Source organism: Phocoena phocoena, chromosome 1, assembly GCF_963924675.1.
Source record: "Phocoena phocoena chromosome 1, mPhoPho1.1, whole genome shotgun sequence".
NCBI lineage: Eukaryota > Metazoa > Chordata > Mammalia > Artiodactyla > Phocoenidae > Phocoena > Phocoena phocoena.
Window position 1 is genome coordinate 139,780,400 of NC_089219.1, and position 27,339 is coordinate 139,807,738.

At 42.4% G+C, this 27,339-nt stretch overlaps 2 protein-coding genes across 2 annotated transcripts in view; one reads left to right on the plus strand and one right to left on the minus strand.

The window, feature by feature from the left end:
* Nucleotides 1-13,416, minus strand: part of COLGALT2 (collagen beta(1-O)galactosyltransferase 2) — a 127,045-nt gene extending 113,629 nt beyond the window's left edge. Inside the window, exon 1 of the mRNA XM_065881082.1 lies at nucleotides 13,154-13,416. Coding sequence (XP_065737154.1) covers nucleotides 13,154-13,416 — 263 coding nt within the window. The remainder of the gene's footprint in view (nucleotides 1-13,153) is intronic.
* A 13,382-nt stretch (nucleotides 13,417-26,798) lies between these two features.
* Nucleotides 26,799-27,339, plus strand: part of TSEN15 (tRNA splicing endonuclease subunit 15) — a 36,322-nt gene continuing 35,781 nt past the window's right edge. Inside the window, exon 1 of the mRNA XM_065893712.1 lies at nucleotides 26,799-26,945. Within this exon, the coding sequence (XP_065749784.1) occupies nucleotides 26,823-26,945 (123 nt within the window). The 5' untranslated portion in view covers nucleotides 26,799-26,822. The remainder of the gene's footprint in view (nucleotides 26,946-27,339) is intronic.

The following is a 27,339-nucleotide window of genomic DNA, read 5'->3' on the forward strand; positions in this document are numbered from 1 at the left end:
ACTCATACTGGAATGCCTTATGTGGAATGTTACTGAGATAAAAATCACTCTCCATTGTCTAAACACACGACTATTGGGCGGCACCGAGAGAGAGAGAGAGAGAGAGAGAGAGAGAGAGAGAGAGAGAGAGAGAGAGAGAGAGAGAGACTGAGAGAGAGAGAGAGATTAAGAGAGAGAGAGAGAGAGATCAAGTGAGCTCAATCAGGTGCTGGATGGTTGGAGCAAACTGGTCCATTATCAAAAGCTGGCCTCTGTATATCCAAAAAACAGACAATCCATGCATGGATAACCGAGAGTTCAAATACGGCCTTTATTTAGATAAGACTCATGGGAAAATGAGAGTTTGGCCGTCACCATGCCAACATCAGCAAAGACTGGCCAATGGGTCTGGGACTTCATGCTTCCCAGTGGGACTCAATAATCTGCCTCTCATGGGGTAGGGGAGTTTGGTAAATATTAGTGAGTTACTGTCCTTTCCTCCTCAGACAAATGCCAGCAGTGTCCCTTTAGTTCACTAGTATTTGCTCAGGCTTTGGGAAAAGCTATTAAGATTCAGCACCATGATCAAAGGGGACTTGGCAGCATCTAATCTTTGGGAGACAGAAAACTGGCTCAGAAGTGGGGCTGTAACCTTCAGTCACCTTCTGGCTTTGCTGCAATCTGATGCCTAAGAAATGAGGATCCAGTGCATCTTTGATGCCCAGTCAAGGCTTTGAAGCTGTGTCAAGACCACAGGACAAAGGCAGCACTGTTTATGCAAATTTAGAAACAAAAGAAGCTAGAATCCAAAGCCATTAAAAGTAACATCAGAAATCCAATACCCAGAGGTGATTAGAGGCCCTACACCAGTATGAAACAGAATGCCTGAAAGTGAGGCTGGGCAACACACCAAAACACACGCTGGGGAACAATCCTGAACGGCCACAGCCCGGCTGGATGTGCTTAGAGGCCTTGATGTCCGCAGCTCCTTAGCCAAGGGGCAGCCTCTGTGTACCGCAGGAAGAAAGCCCTCGGCCACAGCTGCTCTACACCTGGTGCACGCAGCCCTTTCCTGAGAAGTTCCAATCTGTGCCCTCAAGGCCAGCCCTCTTGCTGCCACGTCGTCCCCTCGGCAGTTCAGTCATCGTGTGGTGCCGGCCTTCCACAGGAGACGACACTATTAGGGAACACCTCTGGGCACAGTACACAACAGGGTGATATAGAAATGAGCTTCCGAGAAAACTTAGATATTTTGTCTTAGGCCACTCCAAAAAAGATCTAAAATTGGGCTGAGGGTCCAGGAAACATCAATCGTGCAGAGTTATGATTCCTGACAATTCTTTAGATCCACTCACTCCATGAAGGGGGTACTGATGTCAGACGGGGAAGGGACCCGAGAGAACATCTGTCTCATCCACAGGTTCTCAAGTTTGGGTCCACATTATCACCCCCTGGGAAGTTTTCAAAATATGTCACTTGCCCTAGTCCTACCCCAGAGATTCAGACCTAAGTGGTCTGGGGGTGGGGCCCAGGCATCAGTATTTTTTTAAACCTCATCAAATGATTCTCATAGGCAGCCACATTTGAGAGCCACAACTCTGGCACATCTCCCTGATGTTACGGAGAGGAAACTGAGGCCCAGAGGGAATAAGGGGTTTGTTCTAAGTGACACAGCATGAGCAAATGAACAATGCCTCCCAGTCCTTTCACAAGACAACACAAATAACAAAATGAGGGCATTTGCATACTGGGGGGAAAATGGAGGTGGCTGCTTTTGGCTGGAGGGAACAGTTCTGGAGACACACACACACACACACACACACACACACACACACACACACACAGAATGCAGCTCACATTTCAGGGAAGGAAAAGGACTTAAAAAGAAAATGGGAGGGGCTTCCCTGGTGGCGCAGTGGTTGAGAGTCCGCCTGCAGATGCAGGGGACACAGGTTCTTCGTGCCCCGGTCTGGGAAGATCCCACATGCCGCGGAGCGGCTGGGCCTGTGAGCCATAGCCGCTGCGCCTGCGCGTCCGGAGCCTGTGCTCCGCAACGGGATAGGCCACAACAGTGAGAGGCCTGCCTACCGCAAAAAAAGAAAACGAAAAAAAAAAAAAGAAAATGGGACACATAAACTTGACGACATTTACAGTGGAATCTGTGATAGACTGGTCACCTAAAGGGAGCTGTGATCATCCCCAGAGAAGGCTGCCTGTTGGTAAGCTTATAATAATGCTACTATATCAACTCTGAACACACCTCCACGCAGCAGCGACAAACTCGGAAAAATCTTTTGTACAGCGGACTCGAATAGTGTACATTTCCCAAAAGTTCTATTTTGGATTCATAACCGGTGAAGACACTAGGTTAGAGACTTTGTAATATCATGTAGTTAAGGCTGAACTTCAACTAAGCTAATTTAGTAGACTGTTTATTCTCCTCCCAAATGAGGGGAGGAGTTTTTAAAGGCATGCCAGAGGGAAAATCAAAGGTAAGAAAATTAAATACCAGCAACAAAAGAATCAAGATGAGGGGATGTGGAGACTGAAGTGGTTCACATGACTACTATTTATTTGGAGGAAATGCACTGGTTTGATTTCCCTCCAGTCTATTAAGAGATGTTCATCAATAGCTATCCTTCCTTCTATAAACCTAAATGCTTAATGAGCTCATCATGTGAGATACCTGAGCAAAGAAAAGGGTTTGAGGGAGTGTCACATTATACTGAGCCCCAGCGCAAGGCACTTCATACAATGGGTAATCTGGAGCATTGCCTTAAAATATATATATATTATTTTTTTTAAATAGCCACTATTGGAAGGCGGGAAAACACATGTGCTTGACTCAATAAAAAACACAGATGATGTCTGTCTGGCAGAGCCTCTTCTTTGTAATCCTGTACATTACTACTTCTCTTAATAAGAAACCCCTTGGCCTTCCTGATTGCTTACACATCTGGAACCTGGGGTTTAGAAGATTCCAGTGTGTGCCAAATTACCAAGCTTTGAAAATCCCACGGCCTGTACTTCAGACACATATACAGCTTTCAGTCCTTCCATGAGGGCCCCCTATTTTTCATGGGGGCTTCTGGGAGCTCATCTCCTGCAGTTCCCAGACCCAGAAGTGTATACAAATTACTTGTGCACATGTTTAAGACACAGATTCCCAGGCCCCTTCCACAGGCCATCTGATTGAATGTGGCTGAAACGGGGCACAGAAATCTATGTAACTAACAAATGTCCTAGGTGTTGTGATACAGCTGGCCCATGAACAAGTATTTAGGAACCACTAGTAGAAGCCCAGCAGCCTTATAGCAAAAGGTCAGCAGAAGAGTGATGAGGGCCATGTCCACTCATGGCCAATGAACTTGACCAATGGGGTTGAGTTGCTTTGAGGCCACCTCAACTACTAACTTCAACATGATTACCTGAATTTATCCACCTAGACAATCCATGATGGTCAAATAAATAAAAGGAGGCATATAATTTTTTTTAGTCTGCTGCTTTAGAAATTCATAGTTTATCTTGCTAAAGAGAATTTTCTAGGATAGAAATCAATGTGTCCAGTAAATCTTAAAGTCTAACAAGATTGAGGAAAGGCATAAAGGAGATTTGTAATTTTCTAAAACATTTTAGTATGCTGAGCCTTAAAGGCCAACTCCACAAAATCCATCTGAAACATAAGACACGGTCTGACTGTCTGAATGCACTCCCACCCCACCTGCTTCTAGCAGAGGGAATGCAGCAATGTAGGAGCTTCATATAAGCTTACTGTTCAATGTTGCAGTGATGACATGAAAAATCCTGATTCCACCTGGCAGCAACCTTCCAGTATCTTGGCGGTTCTCAGCCATAATCACTGTGGTGTGTGGAGCTTGGACAGATTATGGGGCTGGCTGGAATCCAAGAAACTAAAAAGCAGTCCAGCAGTCCAGCAAGGGACTCTGTGTTGGAAATGCCATAGCCCCAAATGCCCATAACCATATTTCTCACGGACAGCCCAGGAATTTAAGTTCCACTGTTAGTCTCCAGAAAATCCTGCCTTTCCCAAGGCCCTGAAAAGTGGCAATTTCTCACTTAATATGACTTTTAGGGAGAATGTCTATCAACATACATCCATGTATTCCCCTTTCTCAGAATCATCTCTCGCCCTGTGAGAACAGGAAAGCTTCACGTGGCCCACTGCCCTCCCCACCTCCAAAATGTATACAATCAGTCTCAGAAAGGAAAGGGGATGGAAAGTAAGAGTTCTACTTCTTTACTGCCTAAAATGTAGGCACTTTGGGCCACCTTCATGGTTTCCTTGGGCTTGACAGCTATCTTAGTCTATTTGGGCTGCTATAACAAAATACTACAGGCTGGGTAGCTTACAAACAACAGAAATTTATTTCTTACAGTTCTGGAAGCTAGAAGTCCAAGATGAGGATGGCAGCATGGTCAGGTTCTGGTGAAGAGCCTCTTCTGGGTTGTAGACTTCCTGCTGTGTCCTCACATGGTGGAAGGGGTGAGGGATCTCTCTGGAGCTTCTCTTATAAGAACACTAATCCCATTCATGAGAGCTCCACTCCCATGACTTAAGCACCTCCCAAAGACCCCCCCCACCTCCTAATATCATCATCTTTAGGGGTTAGAATTTCAACACATGAATTTTGCCAGGAGGGTGGTGGATGGGGAAAGCTCCATTTAAGGAACTTCCTCTCTCCAGCCTGACATGTGCCTCAATGGACTTTGAAGTGATCAAACCTAGGAGGTAAAGAATTCTTCCAACGTAGGCAATTTATCACTTAAATCAAGTACTCATGAGGCTGCTTCATAGAGTGGCCTGGTTCCACACACAGCCTTCTGCCATCTTCTTAGGGGTGTGTAGCCTAGGATCATCACTTATCATTTATGTTTTTGAAATGCATGTCTTCTAAGGGGTGTTGAAACATTAATCAAAAATTCTTGGGCGGGGGCTTCCCTGTTGGCGCAGTGGTTGAGAGTCCGCCTGCTGATGCAGGGGACACGGGTTCGTGCCCCGGTCCGGGAAGATCCCACATGCCGCGGAGCGGCTGGGCCCGTGAGCCATGGCCGCTGAGCCTGTGTGTCCGGAGCCTGTGCTCTGCAATGGGAGAGGCCACAACAGTGAGAGGCCCGTGTACCGCAAAAAAAAAAAAAAAATTCTGGGGCGAAGAGGATTACTTTGCACTATGTTTGCAGAGGAACATGATCTCATCAGCTAAACCAATTAAGTCAGGGATAGGTTTCAGCTTGCTGAACTTGACAAACAACTAAATAATAACAATTACTGCCTCGATTAAATGAAGTGTGTTACGATATCATAAATTCAGAACTTGACAAACAACTAAATAATAACAATTACTGCCTCGATTAAATGAAGTATGTTACGATATCATAAATTCAGCCTTGGTAGGATGTCATGAGGCTATTACGGGAAGTCTAAGTCCGAAATGATTTCTGTCCAGTGCTACTAGAGAGGAAAAGAAATGCCCTGCAGCCAAATCTAAAGTTTAATTCATACAAGAGACTTCGCTAATGTCACCAACCACAAATGCTGCGTTTTCATGGCTCTGGACAGCAGCAAGTTCCAGTGAATTAATTACAGCCACTCTATTTATATTCTGCATGGCTTTTCAATTACTACCTATAACGAGATGGTTTTTAACCTTTATGAACATTAAGGCATAGCTTTCCAACCATAGGGATGGAGAGCCGAGGGAAAAGTAATACAATCCTGATCACTTTACTACTAGCTCACTCACTGGCAGCTTGCCAAGCCTGCTGGTTCTAGAAAGCAGTTACTACTCAAGTCCTAAGGCTCCTGAGGAGCCTGAGCAGGGAGCAAAGGTCACCACCCAAATGCCTACAGGGGCCAGACAGCAGGGACCAATCACAAGTGCACAGAGGGTGGGCTTGATGGGACGAAGTCCGGGGGACAGCAGCTCCTAGGCTAACCATTTGTTGCTGTGGACAAATGCAGGCCTGGTGGGGCAGGTGCTGCTCACTCCGGCATGTTCAGTTTGTGAAAAGTTATCTAGTTATACATTTATGATAGATGCACTTTTTGGATATGTGTTATGCTTCTTAAAAAAGTTTTTTTTTTAATGGGCTAAGGGCCACATTTCTGGGGGCCAGAGACACAAGAACAAGAGAGCAAGATGGGTATAATCAGGGAGGGTTCTGAGTAACTACCTGGAACAGGTGTTGTGTGAAGCTGGCTTTCACTGTGCCAGCCAGGACATAGGTACAAGTGGGATGGCAGAGTTTAAAAAAACCTGGGATAGAGAGATTGACTTAAAAACATCACATTTGTGCAGAATAGGAGATATCAAACACTTCTATTAGGTTGGCCAAAAAGTTTGCTCTGTATTAAGTAAAAATGAAAGACTCGTTTTCACCAAGAACTTTATTGAACAACATATTCATTAACCAAATGTACTTTTTGGCCAACCAATATTTGGGTTAACACTTAAAAGGATACATGTATATGCACAGAAATTTTCTAGATGATATACAAGAAACTGTTAACAATGGTTGCCCCTGGCAGGTGGTATGGAGTGGAAAGGAGATTAACTTTTTTTTGTATTCCCATTCACACTTTTTGGAGTTTTATTATGGGAGAGTATTATTTTTTCAATTTTAAAAAGAAAACGTCAGGAAAGAAAATGCCTAAAATAATTAAATTACTATAAACCTACAAGGACTCTAACAGATTTAACTTCTTTTAGCGGCAATTTTTGATATGCTAACGATGTAAATGCAATAAAATGAACAGATCACTCCTTTGAGAATAAAAACGTCAAAACATATACAATACACACACTTTGTAATTCCTGATGAATAATAGCTATGATTTAAACACATATAGTGAAACCTCTTCATAATATGGTAACTGGGGAATAGAACTAAGAACCAAACTACAAGCTAATCATTTTCTCTCAAACTTTAACTCGAATGTATATTGTTATGTTATTTGAAGAAATGTGCAGAAATGAGCCTTATAATAGTCCTACTATAGTCCCTATATAAGCCTTATAATGGTCCTACTATAGTATGCCTTAGACTTGAAGACAGTGCCACACCGTGATAGGACCCATGAGGACATTTAAGTGTTGGAAAAAGGACCGAGGCACAACCAACAGCCTTTCAGGTTACAAAGCTTTCATTGTTCATTCCTACGACCACCGAGACAGTCAAGGGAGAGGGCCGTGGGAAGCATGCTTACGTACCTGGAGTCATAAGCATGCACCATGCACTAGCTATAGAATCACCTGGAGAAAGGAGTTGAAGACAACCACGTAAAGCCAAACCCTGCTTAGAATAACTGGTATGCTCCTTTAGTCATGAGCTATATTCCTTATAAAATACTCAACATTAAAACAGCCATATAGGGTTTAAAATCTAGAAATCTGTTATCTCACTCCAACACTTATTCATTATGTAATATACTGTGGGAACATCCCTTAACTGCCCTGTGCTTTGGTTTCCCCACCTATGGAAGTCAATTAATAAAATAGATCCAGGACAATTTAGGCATCCATTCTAACTCGCAAGTGATTTGTCTAAACTAGAGCAAGAGGATAGGTGACTTCAGTTTTTACCCAAAGGAAATATGTAATCCTGAGGTCCAATTGTGTTTTAAAATTGTACAGTGGAGGGAAGATTGATAGTTGTCTCCGACTGTTTGGAAGAAAGTTGAGTTTATGTGTCAACCAAATCCAAGACCACTAATTAAAAAGGCTGAAAAACTGACCCTCTGTCTTACCAAAATGCTGCAGCCACCATGCATATGAATAGGGCGGCCTTATTCGTTTGTCACTAACAATACGTGATAAATTTCTTTCTGTTGCTATATACCTGTGATCATAACAAGTGACCTGCATATTTAAGTACAACCTACATATTTAGTCTCGTTCTGTTCCTGTGAAATCTACCAACACAGAACAGAGTTTAGTAACTAGAAAGTGCCTAAGTGACAAAATCATCAAGACAGTGGAAGGGAGCCACTGAGTCCCTTGTGTCATTCAAGCAGAAGAAGCCATTCTTCTTTGAAAGAAACCACTGGCACTCTTATCTTCCTAAGGTGGGTCAACTGACAGAAGCAAAAACTAGAACTAATTGGTCTTTTCTTGTTCTTAAGCAGAGCACCTGCACTCAGCCTGCGACGTTAGCTGCCTGAGTCACATCCTGGCTCCACCGTGCACTAGCCTTGTGACCTCAGACAAGTTATGTAAATTCTCTGTGCCTCCGTTTCCTCCTGTGTAAAGTGAAGAGCGTAATGACACTTCTCACCTAGGGTTGCCGTCAGGAGTAAATCAGTTATCACGCCGAAGTGTTTAGAACAGCCCCTCCATGAATGTTCGTTTCCATCATGCTGACAACTTTTTGTTGGAAGGAAGAAAATAAACAGAGCTTCTTTTTTAAAAGTTTCATTTGCAAAGAGAAAGGTAATGGAGATGAGACAAAAAGGAAAAGATGTCTAGGAAATAGCAACTATTATCTATTTAGTAGCATGTGTGTAAAAGACATTGTAATACTTTATCTCATCTGCTTGTTATAACAACTCTTTGAGGCAGGTGTTATTATTAGTCATCTCCAGATGAGGTAGCTCAGCTTGGAGCTTCATGATGTGCCCATGATTACACAGGAGAGTTGAGCCCTAGTCTATCTGACTGTAAGCTGCATGCTTTGCCCTCCGTAATAAACTACCAGGCTGGGAAAAATAAGGAGAAGGAGGGGGTAAGGTGAGAGAAATAAACTAATGGAGAGAAGCAGACCAAAGTACCATATACATTTTCAGCCATGAGCTGCAACTAGAGGGAAAACATAAACACTTAATGTCAAGATTGTAATGATAAAACGTGACATCATTCTCACCACTGATGAAAACTAGCATTACTAGTAGCTTGGAACATTTTGTAAACACACTTATATTAGTGTATCAAGTTAAACATTCACCAAAATGCTACTGGTTGGGCATTAAAACGTAGAGATAAATCCAAGCTAATCCCCAAACACCCCACAAAGTTGTGTGCAAAATGTCAGGGTCAGTACCCCAGAACAAGTAGAAGTTCATCATTGTTAATGTTTATGCCACAGAAACATCTCTTTATTTAAAAGCCATATGACGGTTTTCAATTTAGCATACATATTACTTTTCAAAACTCTACCAAATGAAATGCCCAAATTGTTCTGTAATTACACGATAGTTACTGCCTTGTGACTGCACAGCCTCCATGAATCCCAACCGTCTTCCCACACAGAACAGCAGGCTCTCCAAAAGACAAACTTAATGTATCTTTTGGGTCAAATGTTTTTCCTTGTGCCCTGCTCCATTTTCCATCATCATGTTACTTGCCACTGCCCCCCTTAATCATAGGCTTGGGAAGGGGGATGAGGTCAGCCTTCCCTCTACTGCTAAGGCCACTATTCATGGCTCCACTGAATTAAAGAGAACCCACTCAAGCGCACTGCCGCATGTTACAATGCCAACCTGTCCCCTTCATCTCAGCACAGCAGTGATCCCCATTAACCCAGTGCTGGTTTTAATTACAACACAAGGATTATCTCAGTTCCTTATCACAGAACTGTGATATCTGAAGGAAAACAATTAGTTTGGTGGGGTTTTGAGATCAGATAGGTAAATGTGACAAGTTTTCCTTTTTGCCGGTACAAAATATCTCTAAAATATAAACTTTCCTTAATTCAACTGAATCCAAATAAACTTGATACTGAGATAACTGCACTCAACCTCTGAAAAAAGTTTTCAGGTCAATTTGTTGGCACTCAGTGCAGATCTGGTCCAGAACTTTAGGTGAGGGGAAAAAAAAAAATCACACCACTGGGAAATCTGAATATGATCATTGAACCAGGGTCTCAATTACTCATACAGGAAAGAAGTCTTATCAGATGCTCCTCCAGCCATCGTTAGAAGTAAGCAGATGAATGAGAAGAGAGAGTCTGCACAGAGTTACTAAAATAAGATGAAATGGAAGCTGGCAGCCCAGTCTGTATACCCAACGTGGTTCTGTTTTATGAAGTTCTGGCCATTTTTCACACTGACCATTTTTGACCTCAGCATGTGCTAGCCTTGCAGAGTGGAGACTAGCCAGTTTGGCATCTCGGAATGTTGAGGAGAGCTTGGGACTGAGAGACTAGAGTAAGTCATTGGCAGAAGGGTTATAACCCATCACCTTCCCCGCAAATACTCCTCTAGCACTAGTCATGAAGTCAGCAGCTCCAGGGTACAGCGCAATGAGTTTGGAGATTTGCAAAACTTAGACCTGCCACTCACTTTATCTCCCCTGATAGGAAGCTCTGGTTAATGTTCCAGTACCTTTTTATTTTCCATGCTTCTCCCTCTTTCTGGAACCCTCCTTCCTTCCCAGGTTTTTGTGGATTCCTATTTGTCCTTCAAAACTGAGTTCAAACTAAGTGTCAACTCTCCTCAAAAAAACGTTCATGACCACACAACTGCCCCAATCTGATTTATATAGAAGTCTTTTGTCACTCTCCCACATGCTATAAATGCCATTCAGATCACCTTACACTGCCTAGTTTTAAAAAGCCATACTTATCTGTGAGGAGCCACATCTTATTCAACCTTTTCCAGCCTGAACCTGGCATAGTGCCTGATTCTCACAAAAGAAGGTCATTACTTGCACAACCTCTCTGTGCCTCAGTTCTCTCATCTGTAAAAGGGTATAAATAATAAGACATAACTGATAGGGTTATTGTGAAGAGGAAACCAGAAAATGAATGTAGAGTGCTTAGAAGAACTGTGAGCTCTTATTATTAAATATTTGTAAAATTAACAAGTAAATATAATCTTCAGTAAGTTAGTTACTTTAGACACAATATCTTCTATGAAATGGAGATAATATTGTTTCTTTATAGGACGGTAGTTAAGATCAAATGAGATAACTAGTTGATGAACGTACTTTGAAAGCTGTAAAGGACTATTTAAAAACTGGCATTTTATTATTATTACCTAATAAATTATATAAGATTTCTAAGCCAGAACTCAAAGAAGAGTCTTTAGTGGCTGGTTAATGTAGGGGTTGCCCAAGGCCTTACCCAAGCCTTGGGTTTCTTCCTTTACTTTCCAACACAGACCATAAAGGTACAGTCACATGGACCATGAATAAGGGTAAGGGAAAAGAGATCCCTAAGGTCTAAGCAGAATTGAGAATACTACCCATCTAAAGAGAACACCAACATCCACAGAATCTGGAACATCCAGGGAACTCAGGATGTACAATCATTGCTGAGTGATTCTGATCATATCACAAAATCTATGAAATTCAAGAGCTGGAAAGGAGTTTTGAAATCACTTGTTCCTATTCCCTTATTTTACTGATGAGAAAACTGAGGTCTGTGGATCCAAAGCAACTGGCCCAAAACTACATGTCAAGCTAGTGACAAAACAACTCAAGTCTCCTTATTTGTAGCTTTATATACATTTTGCTTATACTGTATCATGTTCCCTTTATCCTTTCTGGGGTGGTCTTTAGAAACAAACCTGTGTTCAAATTTCAGTTTAACCATTTATTAATTCTGTGACTGAGTTATTGAACTGATCCAAGCCTCAATTTCTTCGTTTGTAAAATAAGGATGATAGTATCTTTTAAAAGTTTACTATATGATAAAAGGGGTAATGTCTGTACATCAGGTAGCAAAACCTGTGCCTGGTACTCACTTCCCCCCTCACTAATTTCCTATAGCAACTATTGTGATGTTCTTTAAAACTGAACAATGCATAAAGACCAAGACTATATTGTAATGCATCTCTTTTGAAGAAAGCATCTAAGAACTGACATTTGTAAAATTTTCTTTTGGTGTTGAAATGGTTAAAAAAAATCCTTCTGGTTTAACATCTGACTGCACCAATGTTCCTACTTCCCACATAACATGCCCTTCTCCGTGGCAAACGTCACGTATAACAGGGTATATAGTAAAGCAGTGTATAGCACACTGCTGCACTATACCTCATGTTTGCTTTCTCACCTCTGCACCTTTCCCACCAGGTACCATTAGGCTGCCAGCTCCAGCTACTGCTTTATCCTTCCTTTTCCCTTTATGCCCAACCGTGGCTTTAAGGATGTCTTGTCTGTGGACAGCTCCCTTTATCAACACAAGACAGAAATTGCTCCAGAGTGACCTGGGCTCTGTCTTCCTCAAGAGACCAGAGGCCTCTTGTCCATGTATCTGGTGGCCTATCTCCCCTGGACAGTGCCCACCTCCTCCTCCACAGGCCCCTTAGCGGCTCACCTGGCCACCAATTTCTCACCCTCTGATACCTGCTTTTATAAAAAGATGTGGAGATAGGACCAAGTGGGAAAGTTGAAGTGGGCAGCCACCTGCACAGCAAGCACGGGGCCTAGGCCCGGGTCTCTACCCTAAGTGCAACAAAAGTTAGCTGTTTGCCTTCCCGGGGCGGCTCGGTCCCCGGGACGGGACGCCGGCACCCCAAGGCACCCAGCGCGGTTTGCATCTGCCGCGGGGTCCCGGGAGGATGCAGGGCCGGGACAGCCTGGAGCGCTCAGAGACAGGACCCACGGTGGTGAAGTAGTTAGGAAGACACAGCTGGCCCCAACTAGCCTCAAACTCTGGGTCCTGATCCCTTCTCCCCTTCCTCCCCACACCCAGGGAGAACCTTGAGCCGCTTTTCCAGCCTCTGAGTTGGGAGCAGGAACCTGGCACCGGGTAGCCAGGACAGCGCACTCCAGCCACCCCGGAGGGCCCTCCCCCCCGGGCCCCCAGCCGCAGTTTCGGTCCATGTAGCGTCCGGACGAGTAGGCGGCAACGGGCAACCTTATTCCCGCACTCCGGGGCGAGGGATATGAGGCGGGGGAAAAGGAATCTTCGCGAGTGTTACGGGGTCAGAAGGTAGCACTCCTGCGGGGTCTCCCCAGTCCTGTTCGGGAGAGCGACGAGGTCACCCCGCTCCATACTGTCCCCACGGGAGCTCGGGGCGGGCTGCTTATCCTGGTTAGCCGCCGGTGCGCACGCAGACGCGCGCGTCCTTCCCCACCCCGACCGCTGATCCGCCCAGGACCCACGCCGGCTGTGAGGGGTGTGCGCACCTCGTCTCCGCGTGCCCCGAGCGGCCCCCTCTCCCCTCAGCTACACTTCGGGCGCCGCCCCCGCCGCCGGCCCGGCGCAGCCAGCTCACCAGATGGCCATCCTGCTCTTGGGGTAGTCCAGCCGCTCCAGGCAGCCGAGGAAGTGAGGCAGCGTGTGCGCAGCGTTACGCGCGAGGACGGCCACCATCACCGTGGGTCTCTGCAGGGGGGACTCGGAGAATACTACCGCCTCCCCTTCGTCGTCTTCGGAGTCCGGCTCGGCAGCGAAGCGCGCCCGGCAGCCGCCGCGGAGCAGAGCCCACGAGAGGAGTAGCAGCGCCCAGGCCAGGGGGGCAGCGGGGCTTGCGGCCATGTTCAGGGCCGTGGCGGGCGGCTGGACCACCGGCCGTGGATGCCCGAGGCCGGCAGCGAGGGGCGGAGGGGAGGCGGCTGGCGCGCGCGCACTGGCTAAACCTCGGCAGCCCGGGACCCTCCCGCCGCCGCCGTCGCCGGCGCCGCCGCCGCCCCAGCTGCACTGCTCAGGCCCTGCCGCGGGGGTCCGGAGTACCTGCCGCCGCCGGCGCTCGTCTGGGACTCAGGCTCGCAGACAGTCGTGTCGGTGCGGCTGTTTGTCCCGAGTCCCGCGGAAAGTTCCTCTAGTCCAGGCTCAGCTTGTACAGCTGAGGTCTGTGGCTTCCCCCAGGGCCGTGAGGTGTGGCCGTGTCTGCCAATGGGCGTGTGAATGCGTGTGTGTGTGTGTGTGTGCGCGCGCGCGCGCGAGCGTGTGTACATAACGGTACGACTCCAAGAAAATTTATTCTGCTTTTGCAAACCGCAGTCTAAAGTCCTTCACAGTGATGCAATGTATCCAGTTTTTCATAATGCACTTATTGACTAAATGGGTAGAGCTCTAAAATGGAAAGTCACCTAATGATTCACTACTAGGATAAACAGTTTTTTAACTTCCACAAAGGCAGAATGTTTGCATTTCCTCACACTCAAGTGCTCTTTAAATTCATTCTTGACTGAGTAGACCCCCAATAAGATCAAGTTGGAAGACTTGGAGAATTTTAGAGCCAGATCGAACCCTTGAAATTAAAGAAAGCCCCTTGGGGGCCAGGTCCTCTACCTGCCAACTCAGGGTCCTCAGCTTCCTGACAGGGTGGCATGTTAAGGAGGAGATTTGCTTAGATGGTTTTCTTTCTCCTTAATGACCCAAACTGACAAAGAGAGGGAAAATCTGTACATGCTGGAGGAGAAGTATAAGGAAGAAGGAAGGAAGAGGGAAGGTAAATTAGCAGATAAAGTGAAATTCCTAGGATACACTATCGAAGGATATTTAATCTTGAACATAATGGAGGAAAGCTAGTAAAAAAAATCTGGAGTTCTTTCTCTGTGGAATTGTGTAGACTTTAATTTATCTGTGTGCAGGATGGATTGATGACCAATCCCAGCTTGCCCTACACGGTCTTTTTACTAGTTGTATCCAGACTTCTCCACAACTATTACACACCTTCTTCACTCTCCTTCCACCCCCTCCCTTCCTCAGAAGAATATTACCTCCTTTACTGAACTCCCTAAACGCCCCTGTCTCTAATTAATATCCCTATCAATGCACTGCTTACTTGCAGGTGCCTATTCATGACAGAGCTTCTGATCCCATCCTCTCCCTTCTAGTCCAGGACTTTTCTCCATTTATCTCCACTCTACTGAACCTTCAACTTGTCCCCTTCCATCAGCTCTTTTCCCTCAAGCTAAAAACTCAATCAGAGGACTTCCCTGGTGGCACAGTGGTTAAGAATCTGCCTGCCAATGCAGGGGACATGGGTTCGAGCTCTGATCCAGGAAGATCCCACATGCCGTGGAGCAACTAAGCCCATGCGCCACAACTACTGAGCCTGTGTGCCACAACTACTGAAGCCCGTGTGCCTAGAGCCTGTGCTCTGCAACAAGAGAAGCCACTGCAGTGAGAAGCCTGCGCATGGCAACGAAGAGTAGCCCCTGCTTGCCGCAACTAGAAAAAGCCTGCGTGCAGCAATGAGGACCCAATGCATCAATCAATCAATCAATAAAAAGAAAAGAACGAAAACTAAAAAATGAAATAAAAGAAAAACTCAATCAGTCATCTTCTATCCTTAAAGAATTAAAAAACAAAAAATCTTGGCTCTCTTTCTAGCAATCCCCTCTCTTGGCCAAGTCCCTTTGAAAGAGAGCTCTACACTTGCTTTCTCCACTTCTTCATTTTCCATCTCTCCTACCACAGTGCATGTGGTCTCCCACTTTTTTACTGAGGTTGTTCTGGCAAAGCCATAGATGACCTCAGTATTGGAAGATTCAGTGAACTATCCTCAGTTCTCACCTTCCTGGATTTGTTGTGTCATCTCTCCTCCTTGGTCTCCTCTGAGTCTACTTGGGTGCAAGCCCCTTCACTGTGTACTACTCTTCTAGCCCTACATGTTCTCCCAGGGTGATTGCAGCCTCCAAATCTCTGTCTCCTGCTCTAACCTCTTTGCTAACATTCATACTTTTATGTTTAATGGCCTGCAGACATTTCCTTCTGCTCCATCCTCCTACAGGAATTGCCCTCACTCTCAGTTTTGTAGGGCAGGCTGAGAGTTAAACACCTGTCAGAGGTGTCATGACAGGCATGTATGCCAGCCACATTGGAGGCACAGACCAAGGCACAGCCATTTATGCAGGGGACATGTTGCTGGAGGGACTATTCGAAAGGTTCCATGGAGACCATCTCCATGTTGTTCTGTCTTCCTTCTTTCCCTTTCTTGGCCTGTTTCCCTCATCTTTCAAGACTAAGATCCCCACTCCAGCAAAACTTGGTTTAATGCCCTGCATTTGTAAATGCAGGGCATTAAAGCTAGGGAACCATGTTTCTGTCTTATTTCACTTCTGTTACCAAAGCTTATCCAAATCCATGTTTTTTTTGAAAAATGAAATGAGGCACCAAAACTACACTGGTACTGCGCCCTGTATGACCTCTAATGACATTTTAATGAAATCAGCTGCCCAGAGTTCTAAAATAATTACGGCCTGGTCTACAGATAAAATCAAGTTTCACAGCCATGCACCTTGAAAAACACCTATTTAAAACTTTTAGTAAATTTAGAGTGTTCATTTAGTCACTGAGGATATTGAGGGCATGATAAGGTAGGTAACAGTGGATCATTTTAAAGACGGGGGTTTAGGGGTGGGGAGCGAGGAGGGGAAGCTCCGGGAAAGTTGCGTCCTCATCTTACTAACAGATTTATGCCACAAGTTCTTTAGAAATCAGTGATGCAAGTCTTGGATGATTTTCTTTCCTCATACAATCAATGTTATAAAACAGTTAATTTGTAAAAACTAATTTAAAAATAAAAGCTAACTATGCTTCAAAATATTCATCACTTATAATGCTCTTTCCATGGAAAACTTGTTGAATTGAAAGCCACACGCATCTCCTTGTCTCTGCTGCTAACAGACTGTCCCCCATAATTCTTGCATGCATGTTAGAAGTAAGCACTTTTGCTCACCTCCCCTCTCCACACTGTGCCAGCCCAGGGAACTTCCCTCTTAGTCTTTCCCCAGGGACAACAAAACCTCTTTGCCTCTCATTCTCAGCACAGCTGTGGCAGGGGCAGGGCCTCTGAGGTGGACAGAGGGCTTCTTGCAGGAAAGAGTCTTGAGGTGTCTGTGGCTCCAGCAGCCAAGAAGAGGAGGAAATAAATGACTTCGGGGCAGAAGTAACACACTAGAAAGAGAAATAGATGCTTAGAGTTGGAGCTAAATTTTTGTCTCACATGTGTCACTTATTATATGTGTGACTTTGGAGACTTGACCTCTCTGGACATCAGTTTCTTCCTATGTAAAAACATTTTTAAATGCTTGCCTTATTTGTTCATTCCACAAACATTTATGAAATTACTAAGTGTCAATCATTTGGGTGTTGAGTGTTTGAATCCTTCTTCTCTAGAGAAAGGGGCAGAAGGTGTCCTGCCCTGGTGTCCTGCTGGGCCAGAGTTGGAGAAGGGAGTCTCTTGGATGAATCAACAGGGATAGTTTTTCCTGCACCGAAATACCTTTTTTTTTTTTTTATACTACTTGGATCTTTTATTCCCTTTTCTTAACCTGCCTAAAATCCTACAATGTAAACATTTATCTGAATTGACAATGATGCCAATTTCAACACAAAAACACTTGAGAGAAGAATCTTAGGCAATAGTTTCTGTCATTCCTACATTTGTGTGAATTAAATCAGAGTTCGTAATCTCAGTACCTAAACTGAGGTGCACTATAAGAAGCTTTGAGGAAGGGAACAGAACGGGATCCTCATTTGGAGCACGGAACCCTTTGATGACAAAGCAAATCCTGTGGATTTCTGATATGTGGGCTTGAGGCCTCCAAGTCCAAGAGGGGGAAAGGATATGGGAAGGTAGAGGGAGAAAAAGAGCCATGACCGAGGTGGAAAGGGCTAAAATTAAACTGTTCCACTTTCAAAGTTTTGTCTAAGCTCTGGCCTGCATCCAAGAACGATATAATAGTCACCATAGGAAAATGTTTTTCAATTCCAAACACATTTACACAAATTTAAAATACATGCCTTTATCTCATTTGGAAAGACTAGATATGTTTCTTAAGTTGTATTCACTTATTTGTTTCAGGGTTTCCTCACTGCCTGCTGTGTCAAGGCACAGGTGCTGGAAATGCATGGATAATTAAGATACATCCAATGAACCAATAAATGTAATAACGTGGTATACATCTTATGGTGGAAAAGGAAGAGAGTGAAGGTGGTTGGGAAATGCCGTATTAAAGAAATGCCTTTGAACTAAGTATTGAAAAATGAGGAGCATGTTTTATACCAGTGGGCAGAGTGTAGGGAGAGGTTGGAATTTCAGGCAGATGGAACTATAAAAGCAAAAGAATGAGAGAACATAGCACATGAGAAATCACAATGAGTACAGCATGACTGGAGGGTAGGATAGGAAGTGGGAAGAGAGAAATCTGGAATATTACATGATTTTTATATAATTATCATATATAGACAATCATTTCTAGAAAAGCCAAAAATTCAGTTAAAAATGGAAAAAAAATGAGCTAAATAGCTGATGTATAGTTAGCCTACATAGTGCTTTCAAATGTTCATCTGTTTTTAAAGATATTGAATGGTCACAATCATATGGCAGTTGCAGGTTTCAGGTGATTAAAGTATCAAGACCAAAATTTTAGTTTAAATATACAAATTTTCAAACTCAGTAATTTTGAATTTACATGGTTAAATATCTTATTTTAAACAGATAAAAACCATTCTATTTTCAACATATAAAAACATCTTACGAGCATATAAAAGCATTTAGTTCTTCATTTTATTATCTAAAACAATAGTTCCTAATACTTTTTAGAATGAAGACCCTTTTTCGAATATAAAGAAAAAGAAGATAAGACCTTGCACATGACAGTAGTTGTATTTTTGGTAACCACCAAAAGTACCTAATGGCATGATCTGCTCTGGCCTCAGCCACTGTGTGCAAGGAGTCTCTTGGACTACCCTGCATAGGCCATACGGACTTTTTGACATTGCCTTTTCTCTGGGATGAGATGGGGTTGATGGACAGTTCTGGTGTTCTTGAGTGTATTTTAGTTTTCTGAATGTTTTCCTTACTGATTTACAAAAAGAGCCTGTTAATTAATTATGGCCTGGCAAAGAGAATGGAATTTCCCCTGATCTTGGCAGGTTCTAAAACATATTAACAGAATTAACACAACATTTTAAATCAACTATACTTGAATTAGAAAATACTAACAGAATGTATATTTTATTAATCATAACTGCATGTATAAAATATGAAAACAGGGCTTCCCTGGTGGCGCAGTGGTTGAGAGTCCGCCTGCTGATGCAGGGGACACGGGTTTACGCCCCGGTCCGGGAAGATCCCACATGCTGCAGAGCGGCTAGGCCTGTGAGCCATGGCCGTTGAGCCTGTGCGTCTGGAGCCTGTGCTCTGCAACAGGAGAGGCCACAACAGTGAGAGGCCCACATACCGCAAAAAAATGAAAACAGAAATTTATACGTACGAGATGTAGTGCAGATTTAATTAGTCTGTAGATAAAGCTTGGTGCAGAAGTTGTTCCACAGTGGAGTAGATTACACAGTCTTTGCAAAACTCTTTTATCTGCTGGGGTAATTAATAAATGAATTCAGTAAAGTTGCAGGATACAAAATCAATATGCAAAAATCAGTTGCCATTTTATACACTAAACACAAACTATCTGAAAAAGAAATAAAGAAAATAATCTAATTTACAGCAGCATCAAAAACAATAAAAAATTTAGAAATTTAACCAAGAAAGTAAAAGATCTGTAAACTATAAGACATTAATGAAACAGAAGAAGACACAAATAAATGGAACTATAAATCTTTATGGATTAAAAGACTTAATATTGTTAAAATGTCCATACTACTCAAAGCCATCTATAGATTCCATGCAATCCCTATCAAGTTTCCAATGGCATTTTTTATAGAAATAGAAAAAAAAATCATAAAATTCATATGAAACCATAAAAGAACTTGAATAACCAAAGCAATCTTGAGAAAGAACAAAACTGGAGGCACCATACTTCCTGATTTCAAACTATATTACAAAGCTATAGTAGTCAAAACAGTAAGGTACTGGCATTAAAAACAGACACATAGACCAATAGAGCAGAATTTAGAGCCCAGAAATATGCCAATTAACATTTGACAAGGGAGCCACAAATACTCAATGGGGAAAAGGATATTCTCTTCAATAAATGGTGTTGGGAAATCTAAATAGTATTCACATGCAAAAGAATGAACTTGGACCCTTATCTTAGACCACTTGAAAAATTAACTCAAAATGGACTTAAATGTAAGACCCCAAAATGTAAAACTTCTACAAGAGAACATAGGGGAAAAGCTCCTTGACATTTATCTTGGCAATGATTTTTTTTGGATATGACACCAAAAGCACAGGCAACAAAACAAAAAATAAACAAGTGGGACTACATCAAACTAAAAAGCCTCTACACAGCAAAAGAAATGATCAACAAGATGGAAAGGCAACCTACAGAATGGAGAAAATATTTGCAAACCATATATTTGATAAGGGGTTAATACCCAAAATAAATAAAGGATTCATGCAATGCAATAGCAAAAAAACACAGACAACAAACAAAAAACCCAACCACCAACACCAACAACAAAACCAAATAACCCTATTAAAAATGGGCAAAAAACCTGAATAGATATTTTCCCAAAGAAGATATACAATGGCCAACAGGTACATGAAAAGGTGCTCAACATCACTACTCATCAGCAAAATGCAAATCAAAACCACACTGACATATCACCTCACATCTATTAGAATGACTAGTATCAAAGAGACAAGAGATAAGTGCTGGCAAGGATGTGGAGAAAAGAGAACATTTGTACACTGTTGGTGGGAATAAAAATTGGTACAGTCACTACAGAAAACAGCATGGACGTTTCTCAAACAATTTAAAATAGAACTACCATATGATCCAGCAATTTCTATATGTGTGTGTGTATGTGTGTGTGTATGATGTTATATATATCAGTCATAAAAAAGAAGGAAATCCTTTCATTTGTGACAACATGGATGAAACTTGAGGGCATTATGCTAAGTGAAATAAATCAGATAGAAAAAAGGTTAATACTGTATGATCTCTTCTATGTGGAACCTGAAAAGCCAAACTCATAGAAACAAAGAGTAGATTGGTGGCTGCTGGGGCAGGGGATGGGGTAAATGGGTGAAGGTGGTCAAAAGGTACCATCATCCAAAGAAAGAAAAAAAGGTACAATCTTCCAAATCTTCCAAAGGCAATCTATAGATTCAATGCAATCCCTATTAAAATACCAATGGCATTTTTCACAGAACTAGAACACATAACTTTAGAATTTGTATGGAAACACAAAAGGCCCTAAATAGCCAAAAAAATCTTGAGAAAGAAAACCAGAGCTGGAGGTATCACACTCCCTGACTTCAGGCTATACTACAAAGCTACAGTAATCAAAACAGTATGGTACTGGCACAAAAAAAGACACATAGAGAGCCCAGAAATAAACCCACGCACCTATGGTCAATTTAACCTACAACGAAGGAGGCAAGAATACACAATGGAGAAAAGACAGTCTCTTCAATAAGTGGTGCTGAGAAAACTGGACAGCTACATGTAAAAGAATGAAATCAGAATATTTTCTAATTCCCCATTGGATATTCTTGCCTCCTTTGTTGTAGATTAAATTGACCATAGGTGTGTGGGTTTATTTCTTTTTTGTTGTTGTTTATTTATTTCTGGATACGTTGCCTGAGGCAAAGAAAACAAAAGCAAAAATAAACAAATGGACCTGATTAAACTTAAAAGCTTTTGCATAGCAAAGGAAACCACTGACAAAGTGAAAAGACAACCTGCTGAATGGGAGAAAATATTTGCAAATGATATGACCAATAAGGGGTTAAAATCCAAAATATATAAACAGCTTAATATAAAAGAAAAAACCAACCTGATTAAAAAATGGGCAGAAGACCTGAATAGACATCTTTCCAAAAAAGACATACAAATGGCCAATAGGCACACGAAAATATGCTCAACATTGCTAATGACCAGAGAAGTGTAAATCAAAACCACAATGAGATATCACCTTACACCTGTCAGTATGGCTATCAAAAAGTCTACAAATTACAAATATTGGCAAGGATGTGGAGAAAAGGGAACCCTAGTACACTGTTGGTGGGAATGTGAATTGGTGCAGCCACTGTGGAAAACAGTACGGAGGTTTCTCAAAAAACTAAAAACAGAACTACCATGAAGTGGGACAATCTCACTCCTGGATATATATCTGAAGAAAACAAAAACCCTAATTCAAAAAGGTACATTCGCCCCAATGTTCATAGCAACATAAGTTACAATAGCCAAGATATGGAAGCAACCTAAGCATCCATTAACAGATGAATGGATAAAGAAGATGTGGCATATATATACAATGGAATATTACTCAGCCATATAAAAGAATTAAATTTTGCCATTTGCAACAACATGGATGGACCTAGAGAGTATTATGCTTAGTGAAATAAACCAGACAGAGAAAGATGAATACTATATGTTATCACTTGTATTTGGAATCTAAAAAATAAAACCAACAAATGAATATAACAAAACAGAAACAGACTCACAGATACAGAGAACAGAGTAGTGGTTGTCAGTGGGGAGAGGGAAGGGGGTAGGGGTACGATAGGGGTATGAGATTTAGAGATACAAGCTACTATGCATGAAATAAATAAGCACAAGGACATATTGTACAGCACAGGGAAATATAGCCATTATTGTATAATAATTTTAAATGGAGTATAATGTATAAAAATATTGAATCATTATGTTGTACATCTGAAACTAATGCAAAATTGTAAATCAAGCGATACCTCAATTTAAAAAGAGTGGAAAAAAAGAAATCAGATTTTGTTTATGGTGCAATTAGGGATCCAATTTCTTTTTATACATACATGTATATGTATATGAATATATATGAATATACATGTACATATATATTATGTATATGTATACATATTCATTGCCTCAACCCTGCATTGTGTCTGCAATGTCATCTCTGTCCATATTTGTATGACTCTCTACTTGATTCTGTTGGTTTATCTACCCCTGTAGAAATATCACATACTCTTTTTTTTTTTTTTTTCCCGGTACACGGGCCTCTCACTGTTGTGGCCTCTGCCGTTGCAGAGCACAGGCTCCGGACGCGCAGGCCCAGCGGCCAGGGCTCACGGGCCCAGCCGCTCCGCGGCATGTGGGATCCTCGCGGATCGGGGCACGAACCCGTGTCCCCTGCATCGGCAGGCGGACTCTCAACCACTAGCGCCACCAGGGAAGCCCTCACATACCCTTAATTACAGACCTTTATAAGTTCCCTCAGTTTGTTCATCAGAAGGCTCTTGGTTATTTTGGGCCCTTTATGCCCACATTTCAGAATCAGTTTATCGAGTATTAGAAAATCCCTGTTGGGACTGTGATTGAAATTTACAGTTTATACAATTTATAGATCAGTATTATAAAGATGGCAATTCGCCCCAAACTGACCAATAAATGTTATTGAAGCTCATTAGAGAAGACCTAAATTAATGGACAGATATACTTCTCTAATGAGCTTCAATATCATTTATAATGTTCTTCATAAAGGGTTTGCTCATTTTTATTCTGGGTACCTTATTTTTGTTGGTTTTTTTCCAAAGGTAAGCAGTATTTTAAAAAATTAAATATACTATATTCTGATTTTTTAAACGGGGAATTTAGATTGCACTCTTAAATTTATGAGAAATTGGAGAGAACATATTTTGATTATTCTGAATTGTTTTCTATATGTATGAGATTCTTCATACATGCTCATACATATGAATAGTAAAATATCATAGCATTCTAAATATTTTACTTTAAGTATAAACATCTCACCTATTCTCCTGGAAACACAGAGAATGGGGAATTGTATGCTTTGTGTACAAAAGAAGGAACGAGATATATAAGAACATTCTTACAACCAGTGAATTAAAAGCTGATCCAGAATGCTAGCCTACATTTTTTCAGCTTGAGATCATTGTCTTACACAATACTGTGTCAAAGCTTTTTCTTTTTAACACACTAAACATTCGTATCACAATTCAAAGTTCATTTTTCCTCTGAAGACTCTAACTGAATTAATGTCTCTGCCTAAACATTACAGACTTTTTGATAGGAATAAAATGGTCTGGCTCAGATATCAACATGGGAAATAGGTAGAGCAAGTGCCCGATTACACTGAATTTGATTTCACCCAGTATACTCAGGGGGAATTTTACTTGTTACTTATCTAGCTTTTTTCCTAACCACTTTGGTTCTCTGATATAGTGAACCATTGAAGCATTTATAAAAGGAGAAATTCTTCAGTCTATCAGAAGCTGAAACTCTAACCTGTCCTTGGTGGATTTTACTCTAGATTGTCACAACAGACATTTTGACTATACTTTAAACACTAGGTTAAGTGTTCCTAAATATTTTGTTTTCTTTCTTAACCATTTCCAATCACCAAGACTTATTTATGTTTCCATTGTTTAATACAAATGGCAAAAGACATTTTATTTTCATTCTTCAACTCTTTATAATAGATGATGACATCAAAAGTCAGAAGCATTTAATATTTATGCTTAAATATACCATGCTTTTTCTAAGCAATAGAATTTCATCTATTTGCCAAAGGATAGCATTAGCCTGTTGCTTTTTTTTTTTTTTTTTAGTTTATCGTTCTTTCTGTATACTTTTGGGATTCCCTAACCTCCCTGCCCCATACACTTTTTTTTTTTTTCCTGAAGTTGGAAATCTTCCCTTGAAGATGTCTGAGCTTTGTTCACGTAGTACCTAATTCCACTGGATCTCCTTACTGATTTATAAAATTTCCCCTTTCCTCATATGAGGAACAGAACACTCTTAAATGCTTCTATAAGTACCATCACCTGAACTGATTGGGATCTTTAGAGGTGAGAGAGAAAGATCTACTTACCTCTAATTACTTAAATTAGTGTCAGTGCTCAGTGCTTCAAGGAACCTACTAATTTCAGTGTCATTTGCTTCTTTAGGGCTTAGCAGCTGCTTGTAGAGACAAAGGTTAATGACTTCATTCAAATGTAATACATTCTAGGGCAATTTAGGAATCTTCATGCACTTCTCCTTATATGTAACGCATTTTTTAAAATGCATTCAAGCTTTTTATCTGGTTTTAAACAGCTTGACTTCAGCATGGACTTCATTGTGTTTATTTTACTTGGTATTCATTTAGCATTTTGTACCTGCAAATTTCTTTCATCAAATTTGGGGAATTTTTAATTTCTTCCATTTTTTCCCGTCCCATTCTATTTCTTTTCTCTTTCTGGTATTTCATTTACATGTATGTTGGATTGACTGATATCATGTGGCAGGTCTCTGAGGCTCTGTTATTTTAAAAAAAATCATTTTTCTTCTTGTTCATCTTGGATGATTTCTTGGATGACTGCTCTACCTTCAATTTCATTTAATTTTTTCCTCTGTAATTTCCATTTGGCTGTTAAATCCAACCAGTGAAATGTTTTTTATTTCTGAAACTTTAATTTTTAGGTCCAGAATTTCCATGTGATTCTTTTTTTTCTCTGATGAGATTTTTTTTTTTTGTCTCCTGAGAGTTTCATTCACTGAAAATATGTTTTGTTTTACTTCACTGAGGATAGTTATAATAGTTATTTTTAAATCTTTATCTGTCAGTTTCAACATCTGATTCATCTCAGGGTCAGATTTTACAAAATGTGATCCACTTTCTTGATTTTCATTTGTCAGTAGTTTTGAATCATATCTTGGACTTTATGAATAATAAGTTGTGGAGGTTCTGGATTCTATTACTTTTCTATGATGAGTGTTATTTCCTTTGCATTAGCAGGTTATTTTCTCGGCTAAATTTGAACTGTACACTCTGTTTCTTTGAGGATAACCCTAGTCTCAGTTCAGATCTTTTGTTTTTTAATTCTGTTTCAGGTGGTTCAGGATCTGTCAGAGATGTGAGCAGAGTTAGGGGATCCTCTCTCTGGCTCCTGCCCTTTTGGGATTTCTTAATTTCTTCAGCATTCAAAGTTTCCTGGCTTCACATTTTTGGTTCTCCAGAAAAGAAAAACTGGGAGTTTTCCCACATGCACCCCTGCTGCCAAGGAGCCTGCCTCCTGGACTGCACTTAGCTCCAAGCTAAACTCCAAGGAAAGGGCAACTTTCGTTTATGGTTCCTCAACTGCCCTTCTCCAAGCAAGCTTGCCCTCCCCACCAGAGTCATGTTTCTGTTCGCATTCCAGGGCATTCTGGTAGCTGCTTTTTGTATTATGTCCCATTTTTCTAGATGTTTTCTGCTGGGGGATAGTCCAGTAGGGTCTTAGTCTGTCATGTTTGGAAGCAGAAGTTCTATCCCTGCCTGGTACTTTGACTCTTGAGAGTCACTTCTTGCCTTGGTTAATGCAATACCCCCTAACCAGTCCCTGCTTCCACCCTTGACCCCTAAGGTCTATTCTCAACACTTCAGGAAGAGGGATACTGTGAAAGCATAAGAGCAACTTCTAGCGTCCCCCCATCTCACTTTAGGGATTTAGGTAAATGCTTAAAATGTCCTACTCTGCCTGATTGAAACTCCTCGGCCTTGACTTCCACGTCACATGCTTATGCTATGCTGGTTTGCATCCTACTTGTCTGACTGCTCCTGTTTACTTTCAACAACTCGTGTTTACTCTTGCTCCTCTAATCCTGAAAGGTCGGTGCACCCTAAAAATAAGGTCCTTGGCAGTCTGGTCTTTCTCCTTTCCACTTTCTCCTCTGGAGATCTCATCCACTTCTACACTTTAAGCTTACATGTCAGGGCAAAGAAGCCTTAAGTTTCCCCCACTTTCTCAGCAGAGTTGCAAACAGCGCTGACGTAAGGAGAATTAAGGGCTTCTGGACTCGGGGTATCCTTGAACCTTCTTCTCGCTAGCATCTGCCCAGATTTGAATAAGCGCAGACCGAAAGGGGAGTGCGTTTGCCCAGGTTCTAGCTATGTTTGTCTGAAGATGGGTCTGAGAGAACTGTCCTCCCAGCATCCGAGCTCTTCCGCGCCAGCGCAGCGGACGACTGGGAAGCGGAACCCAAACGCGCGCGTCTCTGCTTCTGGCCGGGCGCGGAGAGCGCAGCGCGGTGCACCACGGGCGCACCGCACAGCAGGGCATGGAGGAGAGCGGCGAGTCCCCGCCGACCGCGGGCTGCAGCGATGTGCGCCCGAGCGGCGATCGCGGCGGCGGCGCCCTCCCATGGGCCCCCGAGGACGCCTGGATGGGCACGCACCCTAAGGTCAGGAGGCGCGAGAGGAGCAGGGCGCCGGTCCAGGCCTCTACCCCAGGCGGAACCCACGGGCCGTGCTCCCCTTTGGGCCCTTGACTCCCAACCGCATGGGATCGCCGTTTACGCGCGAATCTCACCGAAGGGGATCCTTTATGCTCACCGTCTGCTGCAGGCAACCTTGTTTTTGTTTGTTTAAATGAGTTGAACTCTTGTTCTGACACCGCCCCCTTCCCCCTCCCTCAGACCATTCTTAGCTGGAGGGAACAACATTGAATACATTGCGCCTCAAGGCCAGATAGTAACCACTCCACTAATCTGAGTTTTGCTGTCTAGGGCTCGTTCTGGGGATGGTCTCATTTAATACTCACAGTAACCAAGCAAAACAGTTTGTGGGCCATGGATA